This window comes from Lolium rigidum, chromosome 3 (genome assembly GCF_022539505.1).
Source record: "Lolium rigidum isolate FL_2022 chromosome 3, APGP_CSIRO_Lrig_0.1, whole genome shotgun sequence".
Taxonomy (NCBI): Eukaryota; Viridiplantae; Streptophyta; class Magnoliopsida; order Poales; family Poaceae; genus Lolium; species Lolium rigidum.
This window is the reverse complement of record NC_061510.1, coordinates 214,627,803-214,640,643: the sequence shown is the minus strand read 5'-3', so window position 1 is coordinate 214,640,643 and position 12,841 is coordinate 214,627,803. Positions and strand designations below refer to the sequence as shown.

At 43.5% G+C, this 12,841-nt stretch overlaps 1 protein-coding gene and 1 pseudogene across 1 annotated transcript; one reads left to right on the top strand and one right to left on the bottom strand.

The window, feature by feature from the left end:
• The first annotated feature begins 1,623 nt into the window (after positions 1-1,623).
• Positions 1,624-2,770, top strand: LOC124696043 (annotated as a pseudogene).
• Positions 2,771-4,856: 2,086 nt separating this feature from the next.
• Positions 4,857-5,879, bottom strand: LOC124698956 (40S ribosomal protein S28). The gene is made up of 2 exons (XM_047231335.1): positions 5,801-5,879; positions 4,857-5,283 (listed from the first exon to the last, which is right to left on the bottom strand). The coding sequence occupies exon 2, from the start codon at positions 5,280-5,282 to the stop codon at positions 5,085-5,087; it is 198 nt and encodes a 65-aa protein (XP_047087291.1). The 5' UTR covers position 5,283; positions 5,801-5,879; the 3' UTR covers positions 4,857-5,084.
• Positions 5,880-12,841: the final 6,962 nt, after the last annotated feature.

Below are 12,841 nucleotides of genomic sequence, written 5' to 3'. Positions count from 1 at the left end.
GCTAGCAACATTTAGATTCAGCCTGCAAGGAATCACACTACATTGATTGATCCCTAGTTTGATGTCTTGTATGGCGTTGCACGTGTAATTTCGTTGCTTCTTTGGGAGATTTTTTTTTTGCCTCATGTTGCCACACTCTGACACCCAGACCTCAAGCTGTGAAGAATGAGCAGGTCTGCAGATAGATATATGGCACATTTTCTTTGGACCGTTTGGAGGCCAAGGAGATCTTGGGGGATGATCTTACTCGATTTATTGTACATTTTTTGAAAGATTCCAATTTGCTAGTTTTTTCCTAGGATATGGCTTGTTGGTTATTATCCAATGAACTTCTTATAGGTTACTCTGAAACACCGCCGATTCATGGAGTTCCAATCATTGTCCAGAATAATTTAGTTGATTAAATTCTGTTGAAAATATTAAAAAAATGATGGTTATCTCCTATGATTTGGGATACAGATAAATTCTGAATTTGGAAATTGAAACATGTGAATCATTATTTTGTTTTTAGTTGATTTCAGAGGAGGAAGCATGTCGAATGCTATTACAAAATGTGATATGTAGATCCTTGGGTTTTAGTTATTGTACCAATACGAAGTAGTTTTTTATTTTGAACATATCGTGAAATTTTGGAATATCCATGTACAGTTAGAACAGAAAAAACCCTTTGATTCTGATTTTTTAAGTTGACCAAGGATAATTGTTCAATATTTTTTATTGTCATTTTCCTCATTTTTTCAATTCATGTTTATGTGTAAGAGCATCTCCACCGGTTCCTTCCATATGTCTCCAATTTCTTCAAATTCTTTTTAGGGCAAAGTCACATTTGGAAAGCATAATTATTTTGACATCTCAACGAGATGAATTTGGCAGCTGGGCGGCACGAATCTGGTAGCTAGGCATCGAAAGAGTTGAATTCTGTTTGGATACATCTATCCGTGGACAAAGTAGCCAGATTTCTGTAGAAGATGGTAAAGTATAATCTGTTTAGCGACGCGGGTTGTAACGGCGTCCTCGTAAACGAAAGGTATGGAAGTTGGGCGACTCTGGACTCCGGAGTACGTACTAAATCGGTAGTTATTGTCTTATTGGGCCCATGGAACCTGGTCGAAAGCTGCTTGAGCTGGGCCACCTATCGATACGGCAAGTGGATGTACGCAACGGACGGAAGGTTTTTGGAGCGCTGGGCCTATAGAAATAATTTATTTGTGACACCAGGCAGTCACCTATTACAATTTAATAGTAAAGATTGTTGGGTTCAGTTTCAGCATTATTAGAGGGAAGCAAATGGAGTAGCTCATGAACTAGCTAGGTTTTGTTTTTCGATGAACTCTCTCGTAATTCGGTCGATGAGCCTCTAGCTAGTTTTATCCTAGAATAAATTCATAAGCGATGTACCATTATTTATATATATTTAAATAAAATCGAATGAAGTACCACCACAGAGTCATGCTGCTTCCGTGAAAAATCACCGGCGAGTGACGATCCATACAGCGCATACACGGGTGACCCATTGCAAAACGTTGTTTCCTTTCTTTTTAAACCGGTGAGGCGAGGAGACTCACGCCGTCACGCGTGTATGCCAGCACGCGAGGACCGTGCGATAAAATTATAAGACCACGCATGACGCATACAGAAACCACCTTCCGTTTTGCAATGGGCCAAGCGCTAGCTAAGGCCGAGATCAAGCCTACGTCTTCCGCCCTCGGCGGCAGCGTCGCGCCGCCGCCGCCGGCGCAGACGGCGTCGTCCATCGTCGCCGAGACCGTGTCCGGATCGCACGTGCTCAAGATCGACGGATACTCCCTCCTCAAGGGGCTCGGCGTCAATAAGTTTATCAGGTCCGCCACGTTCACCGTCGGCGGGCGAAGCTGGCAGATGAGATTCTACCCTGACGGCTGGGATAAGGAAAACGCCGATAACGTTTCCATGGCTCTGTTCCTTATCGACACCGAGGGCACGGACGCCAAAGTGAGGGCCAGGTTCAGCTTGCTCGACCAGGCTCAAGGCACACACCTTCCCGTGCACGATGAATGGGTACACAAATTCCCGGTCAATACTGGGAACGGATATGGTAAATTCTTCGAAAGGAAACTCCTGGAGGAGTCCACCCATCTAAGAGACGATTCTTTGGAGATCAAGTGCGATGTCACCGTTTTCAAGGAGATCCGTGTGACGGAGGCCGTCGGCGTCACGGCGAGGTTCGTCGTGGTGCCACCGTCCGACATGCACCAACACTTCGGCCGGCTCCTCTCGTCTGGCCAAGGGGCGGATGTGACGTTTAAGGTTGGGAGGAAGAAGTTTGCCGCGCACAGGTACATGCTCGCCGCCAGGTCGCCCGTGTTCGCGGCGGAGCTCTTTGGTCCGATGAAGGAGAAGACTGCGACGTGCGTAGCCATCCATGACATGGAGGCGGCAGTTTTCAAAAACATGCTGCACTTCATCTACACCGACTCTTTCCCAGAGAATGGAGATGGCGAATCGTGCGAGATGGCTCAGCATTTGCTTGTGGCCTCTGACAGGTATAACCTGGAGAGGCTCAAGCTGATATGCGAGGAGAAGCTGTGCAGCTATATCGACGCAAGCACGGTGGGCACTACATTGACACTAGCCGAGCAGCATGGCTGTCTTGAGCTCAAGAAGGCATTGCTTTAGTTTCCTCAAGTCACCTGACAATGTCAAGGCTTTCGTGGCGACTGATGGCTTTGAGCATCTCACGAGTAGTTGCCCCTCGGTTCTGAAAGAGCTTGTTGGCCAGCTTGCTCCCTGAGCGTTTCACATGACTTTGAGAGCAACATACTTTGTTTGGGATTACCATCTTGAGATTGCAAAGTATGATATTCACTTGTTCTTTTATGTAACTGAAAGTAGCTACGCTCTTAAATTTTTTTCTTCGAGAAAACACAAAGGACTCTTTGCATTTCATTTTATTGAAAAGATAGAAAGTTTTACATCCCTCCTAAGATGCAGATTACAAGAGTGGGTGCTTAATGTCAGCGCCTTAATTAGGGCGACTCTGGCGCTGCCGGAAGGTTGTGCTCCCTCAGTCCCTCGAAGACGTTGTCATCCTGTTGCTTCCACACCATCCAAGGGACGAGCAAGGCCATGGAAGCCAGGCCTTCGCGCATCAACTTCGGTGTGTGCTGCCTAGCATCATGCCACCAGTCGAGGAGGGAGGTGGTGTCATGGCTTGGTGCAGGGCAAGGCAGGCGCATCCGGGCAATGATTTCATGCCATACCTGTCTTGCAAAAGGGCACTCGATGATCAGGTGGTGCATGTGGTGCGGCAGCCCTCTCCTGGCCAGGCGGTGACATTGAAGTACCAAGTGGCGTGCCCTTGCAGTTTGTACTGCTGAAATATAGGGTAAAACAGTCATTCCTACATGTTGGCGAAGCAGAATTTAGTAATCTCACTTTAAGTTTCTCGACAAAAGAAATCTTCAGACATCCACCTTATTCGACTTTGTCTCATTACGTATATCAATTCGAGAGGTTGAGTTCAAGGTTAAAAGTGATATGTGGTATATTACTTTCACAATGAAACTATGTGTTGGACTTGCCTTGAAAAGACCATCAGATTGCAATTATTTCATGTCGTTTCGTGATGCAATCATCCTCCTACAAGCCGCTGCTAGGAACTTTTCCAGCAATGTATGTGTGACTTTGCCTCTGATATGTCCGTCTTCCTTTGTCAATCAACTGGTTAGTTTAATTGCAAATTAAACGTACAGTTGAAACCCATCAATCAGAAGGTGAGGATGATACTGCCTCCGTCTTGGTTTACAGGACCTACGTGTATCCTAAGATCATCAATTTGATCAATATAATATAAAATCCTCACCATAAAAATTATACCATTGAAAAGTATAAGATATGAGCTTTCTAATGATATATATTTTGTAGTACATATCTTACATTACGTTAGTGAAATTGGCAACTTAGAGATACGTGAAAGACCTGTAAACCGGGACGGAGGTAGTATAAGTTTAGCCTCAGAAGGGCAACTCTTATGTCGATTTCAACTAGAGCAAACTATTCCAACCTGACGAGCAAAGCACACCAGACACATCAATTCACAGCACATACGCATTATCCAACAAGCTGCAACAGTGGCTGGTGATCAGTTCCACAAACACAACAGAACATTGTTTCATATCGTTTTTCATAATACAGTCATCCGCCTACCAGGCGCTGCTAGAACTTTTCCAGCAATGTGTTTCTAGTCTGATTTGTCTCCTTTGTCTATCGACTTGTTACTAGGTAAGTTTACTTGCAAATTAAGCATGCAGTTGAAACCCATCAGAAGGTGAACATGATAGTTTAAGTTTAGCCTCAAAGCAGCAACTCTATGTCGAATTCAACCGGAGCAAACTATTCCTACCTGACAAGCATGAACTGACAGCAATTGCTTGCCTAGTGCAACTATAACCCTAGAACACAACGGCATGCCTATGATCCAACAAGCTACAAGAGAGGCTGGTGATCAGTTCCACCAACAGAACAGAAAGGCCTCTGTTTGTATAGGCCAAGGAGCAAGGGAAGCAATGTTGACAACAAACAGATACCTTGACAACAAACAGCACTCCTAACGTGCATAAAGGCAGTCCCCTTGACAATAGAAGAAACTATACTGCAGGGTGTTGAACAAAGACGAGCAAGCCAGAGAATTGTAATCCTAAATTAGATGGCCAACTTTCGTAGAGAACAAGCAATTTAGATATTTTATCAAGCTTATTAAGACCATATTACAGGAGAGACTACAGAATTTCCATCACAGGAACATCATGAATGAATTCATAAATACTCCGTACACGAAATGACTCAGATTTGTAACAGCACTCAAGAGGTATCCAGCATAGCAGTTATCCAATCAATTCACATTACCAAGAGGTGACAGCATGATCAGGTCTCAAACAACAGTGCGATTTAATTTAGGCAACATAACAAAACTGCAACCAGTGAAGTACTCATTACACCTCCATAGCCTACGCGAAAGCTGTAACCAGTGTTCAAGAACTTGATTCAAACGCAGTACAGTAAGAAGGCAACAGCATTTTACTTCGGGAGACAGGGAAAACAAGCGCTCAGCGCAGCCTCCTGGCCTCACGCTCAGACTCGAGGAGGGTGAGGATGTCGCCCTCACGGACAGGGCCCTTGACGTTCCTCATGATGAGACGGTTCTGGTCATCCAAGAACTTCACTCTGACCTGGGTCACCTGACCCCTGGAGCCGGTGCGGCCCATCACCTTGACCACAACCGCGAGCTTGACCTGAGTGTCCATGCTGCACAAACAGAGGGATTTGCGTTAGGCAAAGCAGGAGCAGCGTCAGAAACAGGTACTGGACAGTTCAATTGTTCTGGCCAAGGCTAAAATTTGTGTTCACACATAATTCAAACAATACAGGATAGCAACCAAATGTCCGTGTACGTAGATCAAGGTAAGAATAAAAACCATCGCCTAGTTCAATTAGAAACATGGAATTAACTATCATGTTACCCTGTCTACTGTCCAATACCAATATAGCACATCGCCAATTTCGCAAGTAGTAACCCGAGGCCGATTCGAGATCTAAACACCAGCTAATAATAACCGCAAGAACTCCACAACACAAGTAGAAACTAAGAGAAAGATCTACCAGGATCATCAAGATGCCTCCAACTTAGACATATGGCGAAATAAAATCCCAACGAAACTAGGTAACAGCAGCATCAATCACATCAACTAATCACGCGCACACGGATCGATCTAGCCCGTAAGTCCGGCGAGGTAGAGGAGAAGGGGAGGAAGAGAACACGAACCTTTCTTCAGCTGCTGGCGATGGGAGTCGCTGCTTCTGCTACGACGACGGAGGCGGCGGCGCTAGGAGGGGCAGAAAGAAGAGGGGTTAAAACCCTAGCGCCTCTCCAGTTATTATATACTGTATAAGCTATCGCTGCCGGCGGGCTGGGGTCATGCTCGTAAGCGTACTGATGGTCTCTTGGGCCTAAAGCCCTACTTTTCTTTAAATAGTATTCGTGGGCCGGTGCTACTTTCTGTAACTTACACGCTTAAAAAAAACTTAAACTGTTCTTACTAGTTTAGGTCTTTAAAGCATCTTCAGTCACGATCTTCAAATCGTTTTTGAGCCTGCTGGACAAATAACAACAATCCATCTGCATGTCCAAAACTTCGTTTCCGTTTGGCGCGGCTCAGTAGCATGTTCGACGCTTCGAGGCTATTCCCATCCACACGGCACATCCTCGGCGCTCCAGATGGAAGCCACGCCCCTCCAGGTACCACCTACTAGTGTCCCAGCCCATTCGCCGCCTCTTCCACATCGTGCATACCCTCCCACCCCTCCCGCCGCCGCCACAACCCATTTCAGTGTTTTAGTTCGTTTGCATCTGCTTCAGCGGTGCATCCCCCTCACTAGCCATCCATTTGTCCTCGGTGTTCTTCATCTCGGGCCCCGAACGCCATGACCACTCCGCACACCCACCACGCACACAAGGTGTTCGGCCGTTTGCTTGGTAGGTGACATTTCGTAGTTCTTGCCTCTCTCATTGTCACTCATTCGATTGACAATTTGTTTGTTGACTCGTAGACATGGACAACACACAATATTATGATCCATCAATTGATGGAGGAGGATGCCTTCAATGCCTACATTAAGGAGCACTTGCCGATCATCAATTGTCATCGATAAACGCAAGCCGTCGAGCATAAGAAGCCTCAATGGTGTGGAGGTTCCAATTTTGTGAGAAGAAAACCAAGCCCCGACAAAGGATGGAGGTTCATACCATGCTCTATACCGACTACTTTTCCACGATGCAACATACACCAAAGATTATCGGGGGCGCTATATATTGGATGAGCAAGGAGTTGTTCATGTTGATTCTTCATGCCTGAGAGAGTATGATAAGTAATCCGTGCTAAAGCCAAACTGTTGTGGCTTGATTGGTTTCTCATCAATTCAGAAATGCATCGCTGCCACGAGGATTCTTGCATATGGAGACCTTGTTGATTCAAGGGTCAACTACCTTCACATTAGTGAGTCCACAACCATTGAATGCATTTATATATTCTGCAAAGCGGTGGTCAGAAAGTTTGGAGCATACTAGTTGACAGGACCAAATGAAGGAGAGACTGCTAGGATAATGGCACAAAACGCAACGAGAGGATTTTCTGGAGTGCTTGAAAGCATAGACTGCATGCATTTGTCATGGATGAACTGTCGGTTTGCTTAGCAAGATTTGTACAAGGGGTGTGTGGTACTTAAAGTTGTGTCAGATCAATACTTGTGGATTTGGTATTGTATCTTTGGCATGGCAGAATCGCATAGTGACATCAACATGTTGTAACGCTCTTTAGCGTTTGCGAAAGTAGTTGAAGATCATGTTCCACCATGCAACTATAAGATCAATGAGTGCACACATGCCAAAAGGTATTACCTAACCCATGGCAACTATCCAAGATGGACGCCATTTGTCAAGATCATCTCCGAGCCTCTAGGACAGATGAAGTATCACTATGATTCGCGAGAGGAGAGTTGCAGGAAGGATGTCAAGCCGACATCTAGTGTGCTCCAAGCTCGATTTTCTATTCTTCGGTACATGCTCTTACCTAGTCTCAAGATCAAATGTGAGAGGTGATAAATGTTTGTGTGATCATGCACAAATATGATTGTCGAGCATGAGTAGAAGATTCGAGCGAACACCCATGTGGGTCCCTATGAGATCCTCTTGTGGATGTTGATCACCATGTTCCAGCGAATTTTGCTAATTTTCTCGCCATAAATGCAGAAATGCATAATGGTCTCATATAGCATTTGTGAAGGCTTAAAAGATAGCCATGAACTATGTTGGTGTCTTGATCAAATTGAACATTAAGTTGGATTTATTGTATGTTTTATTTCCATTCGTAAAAAAAATTCATATAAAATCTGATTTATTTGTGTGTTTAAAGTCTAAAAATCGGTGTGTTCAAAGAATAGAAATTGCATAAATAAATACAAATAATTTGGGATGCCGCCAGGGGACGCAGCTAAGAATGGGCATGCCCTAAACACGGCACCTCGTGGCGGGATCTCCCAATTGAGTGGTCCAACGCTTTTGCCGAACTTCGTTTGTGGGACACAACTAGAGACCCGTACGTTGTGTCTCACTGTCTCCTCACCTACTCGATTACGGAAACAATGATTGTCCTAGCTCTGCAATGTGTAAAGTAATCACTATGCAAGAGGATTTCGTTTCTCCTAGTACTCTCGACCTATCCAAGTTCACTCCTTATATGTCCGGTGTTGTTGGGTGATAAGTTTTTAGGCTTGGTGGTATCATTCATATTCTCCTTTTCTTTTTCCAACTTGTAATTTTACTATGCACCTCAGACTTTTGACTTATAAATTTTGAGGCTGGCTAAAGCAATCGAATCTACATCACAACAAGCATTCACGCCACACGTGCATCTCGGTATGCATTATGCAAACGGAAACCCTAAGAACTAACAACTCCATGGGAATACCCATCAAAAAATAAGTGAGTATTTACTTCAACCTGCACTTCGATTCAACAAGCAAAGGTTGCGTTAAGAATATTCCATATCAAAATAAAAATGATCTAGATCCTAAATTCCTAACCGTGACATAGCATATCTATTTGAGAAGAGGTAAACCGAACTCCCGTGTTTAACATACCCCAAAAACTTCGAGCTTGCCCGCCACCACTAACACATCCTAGCACTAGAAAGTATGCTTGCACTTGCACAAACGGAAGTTATATTCATAAAACATTGTTAACTTGAATTCTTATGTTTTAACAAGCACGATAACTGACCGTGTACACATAGATTAAAGATATATACAAACAAAAATACTCCCTATGTTCCCTTGTATAAGAAGTTTCGACGAGCCAATTAAGAATTTAAGATTGCAAAATTTTCTTATGAAAAGAAACAGAAGTAAAAAAATTCCTACATTCCAAGAAATTCACCATGCTCGTTACCCTCTTAGAGGCGTCGTCGTTGAGCTTGGATCTCCCTCGGTTTCGCTTCGTTGGCTTAGGGGCAAGTCTTGGATTTTGTTATACTTTTTTGTTTATCCTTGATTTGCTTTGTAATAAGTTTTTCTCATCACCTCCTATCAATTTAGCCGTGTGTAGCTTTATTTATAAAGCGGGACGAAAGGATGTTTCGAGGACAGAAGCAAAAGCATGCACGTAATAGTAGTCTCTAATGAGTTTATATCTAGCAATCCTTGATATCAGTTTTGTCAATGGAAAATTATAGCAATATTATTCTATAAACAATACCCACCATGATACCAGTTATCTCAAACCCACGAGCTGTAACAGAGAGACGCTCATGTTCATTCTTGTCTGTCTTTTATCGTAAAGCCCATCACATGACCTGATGACCATTGGTCCGACCCACGAGCTGTAACAGAGTGACCCTTCAACGAGTGCTACTGGAAATGATCTAAAGCTCTATTTTGAACATCTTCAGCATTTGGGCAATATATGTCTCAAGTTCTCTATACAAGCCAATTTCTGTGACGTACCACTGCTCATCTCACCAATCTCACAAGAGTTGGTAAATTAGGTACATTTTGAACCCTCCAACCTCCAGCATTCCTTCATTGTTGACAACTGAATTAGCCTTCTCCATCTCCAGTAAGTTAAAAATAACATTCTCCTCCAACAATGACTTAAGTTCAAGAACAGCATCTCCGCAACCACCAATTGCCTTTGGCGGGCAAGGTGTGTTTTTATTGCTATTTACACTCCATTCTATCAAACCAGGAGCACTATCCTCAACAGGAACCATACTATGCATCAACATGTCATTCTGTCCATGGCTACTTCCCTGTTGCAAATCTTCGTTGCCTTCTAAACCACGTTGTGTAAAAATTGTGCAACTTGCAGAAGGAGCAACAGGATCCAGTCCATGATGAAGCTCTCAGGAGCAGCTCACTAGTAGAAAAAGGGTCTTCAGTCCCGATTCATAAAGGGCTTTAGTCCTGGATGTGCAACCGGGATTAAATAAGCGGGACTAAAGCCCCTACCCCCTTTAGTCCCGGTTGCTTACGACCGGGACTAAAGGTCCATCCACGTGGGCTGCAGACGTGCTTCGGGTCGGAGTACCTTTAGTCCCGGTTGGTCTGATCAACCGGGACTAAAGGGCTCTCCAGGTTTAGGGTTTAAATCTGGTTTTATTTTGTTGTATTTTCATTTCTTTTATATTTTATTTTATGTTTTATTTTAATTTCAAATATGTTGCAGTACACATATTCTACGCTAATACACGTTACACGTTGATGCATATGAATATACAATTTCAAACAGGAAGAATTCAAGAGGAATATATAATATTCAATCACTTGTGACCATATATACAATTTCAAACAAGTTTCCATATACAACCATAATTAATTTTACGGCGTTAGAAATTCTTCGTCCTCGTAATAGTGTTGTCCATTAGGATCAAGGACGTCCCTCATCAGAAATCCTGCTAATTCCTCATGAATTGGTCGGAAGCGAGCTTCTGGATTAAGCTTCTCATGCAAGTCACTCATCCGTAAGTTGATATCCGCAGCCCTCCGCTCAGACGTGTGTCTCCGGATGAACTCACAAACGTAGTATCCACATAGATTGGTCCCCTTTGACTGACTTGGAACATTAGCTAACCTTCTAAATTCTAAATGTTAGCAACTCTTTGAATTCACTGGTATCATTTGTCTTTATGAACCGTTTCCAAACCCTGCAGGGCAAAGAAAATGAGCAAGGGAGTTACTAATTACTTGATATCAGGAAATGAACGAAAGAGGTCGATATAGTGCGCAAATGATTGAACACAATTACTTTTGCAACATTGCTCTTATGCCGGGCCAATGTTTTGGGTCCATATTCAGAGAGTCCATGACTTTAACTCTGGAGTTGTCAAATTGAATTATTAACAGAATCCAGTGGAACCTGCGGACACGTTAAATGCACAGTCATGCATAACTGATACGTCTCCAACGTATCTATAATTTCTTATGTTTCATGCTAGTTTTATGACAATACCTACATATTTTATTCATACTTTATATCGTTTTGATGCATTTTTCGGAACTAACCTATTAACAAGATGTCGAAGCGCCAGTTTCTGTTTTCTGCTGTTTTTGGTTTCAGAAATCCTACACAGGAAATATTCTCGGAATTGGACGAAACAAAAAGCCACGTTCTTATTTTTCCAGGGGCTTCACGGAGTCCGAAGGAGAGACGAAGGGGGGCCGCGAGGATCCCACACCCTAGGGGGGCGCGGGCCACCCCTTGGCCGCGCCGCCAGGTGGGGACCCCACCTCGGGACTCCTCCGACTCCGCCATTTTGCCTATATATTCTGTCCGTCGCGAAAACCCTAAAACACCCGACGATATTCCACGAAGAGTTCCGTAGCCGCCGCCATCGCGAAGACAAGTTTCGGGGGATAGAAGTCTCTGTTCCGGCACGCTGCCGGGACGGGGAATTGCCCCCGGAGTCATCTCCATCGACACCACCGCCATCTTCATCGCCGTTGATGTCTCCCATGATGAGGAGGGAGTAGTTCTCCCCCGAGGCTGAGGGCTCTACCGGTAGCTATGTGGTTCATCTCTCTCTCCCATGGTGTGATCTTTATGTGATCATGAGCTTTGTATCACTATTAATCTATGTGCTACTCTAGTGATGTTATTAAAGTAGTCTATTCCTCCTCCATGATGTAAAGTTGATAGTGTGTGCATCATGTAGTACTTGGCGTAGGTTATGATTGTAATCTCTTGTCGATTATGAAGTTAACTATTACTACGATAGTATTGATGTGATCTATTCCCCCTTTCATAGCTATTGGTGACAGTGTGTATGCTATGTTAGTACTCGGTCTAAATTGCAACGGTCTATTATGCACTCTAGAGGTTACTTTAATATGAACTTTGGATTCACTCTCCACGGTGTGACGGTGACAGTGTGCGCATCGTGTGTGATTCCTTTATGAAGTTGTGGAGCTTGTTTACTCCGGCTTGAGGTGTGCTTTGTAGCCCTACATAATGAATGGTGTTTGTTATCCAACAAGAGAGTGTTTAAGAGTAGCATTTATTTATTCAGTTATGTGATCATTGTTGAGAGTGTCCACTAGTGAAATTATGATCCCTAGGCCTTGTTTCTAAGCATTGAAACACCGTTTCCAACAAGTTCTGTTACATGTTCGCTTGCTGCCATTTTTATTTCAGATTGCAATTACTACTCATAATCATCCATATTACTTGTATTTCACTATCTCTTCGCCGAACTAGTGCACCTATACATCCGACAAGTGTATTAGGTGTGTTTGGGACACAAGAGACTTCTTGTATCTTAATTGCGAGGTTGCTTGAGAGGGATATCTTTGACCTCTACCTCCCCGAGTTCGATAAACCTTGGATGATTCACTTAAGGGAAACTTGCTTGCTGTTTTACAAACCTCTGCTCTTGGAGGCCCAACACTCGTCTACGAGGAATAGAAGCGTGCGTAGACATCAAGCTATTTTCACGGCGTCGTTGCCGGGGAGGTAAGGTAAAAGGTATTCACATCCTCCGACTACTAAGCTATTTCCTAGCACTGTTGCTGGTGTGTGAGTGCTCGAAGCTATTTCCTTTAGATCCTGCAATTGCATCTTTTTGTTTCTTGTTTTTATTTTCACTAGTTAGGCTTAATGGAAAACAACAACAAAAAATAGAGATCTTTATGAACTTTATATTGAATTAGGACATGATGTGTTTGAAGAGAGAATTAAAAACCCATGAAACTTTGTTTGCAAAATAGTTGTAGCAATGTTATTAGCATGAACTCTTTGAACACTATTATTGCTAAT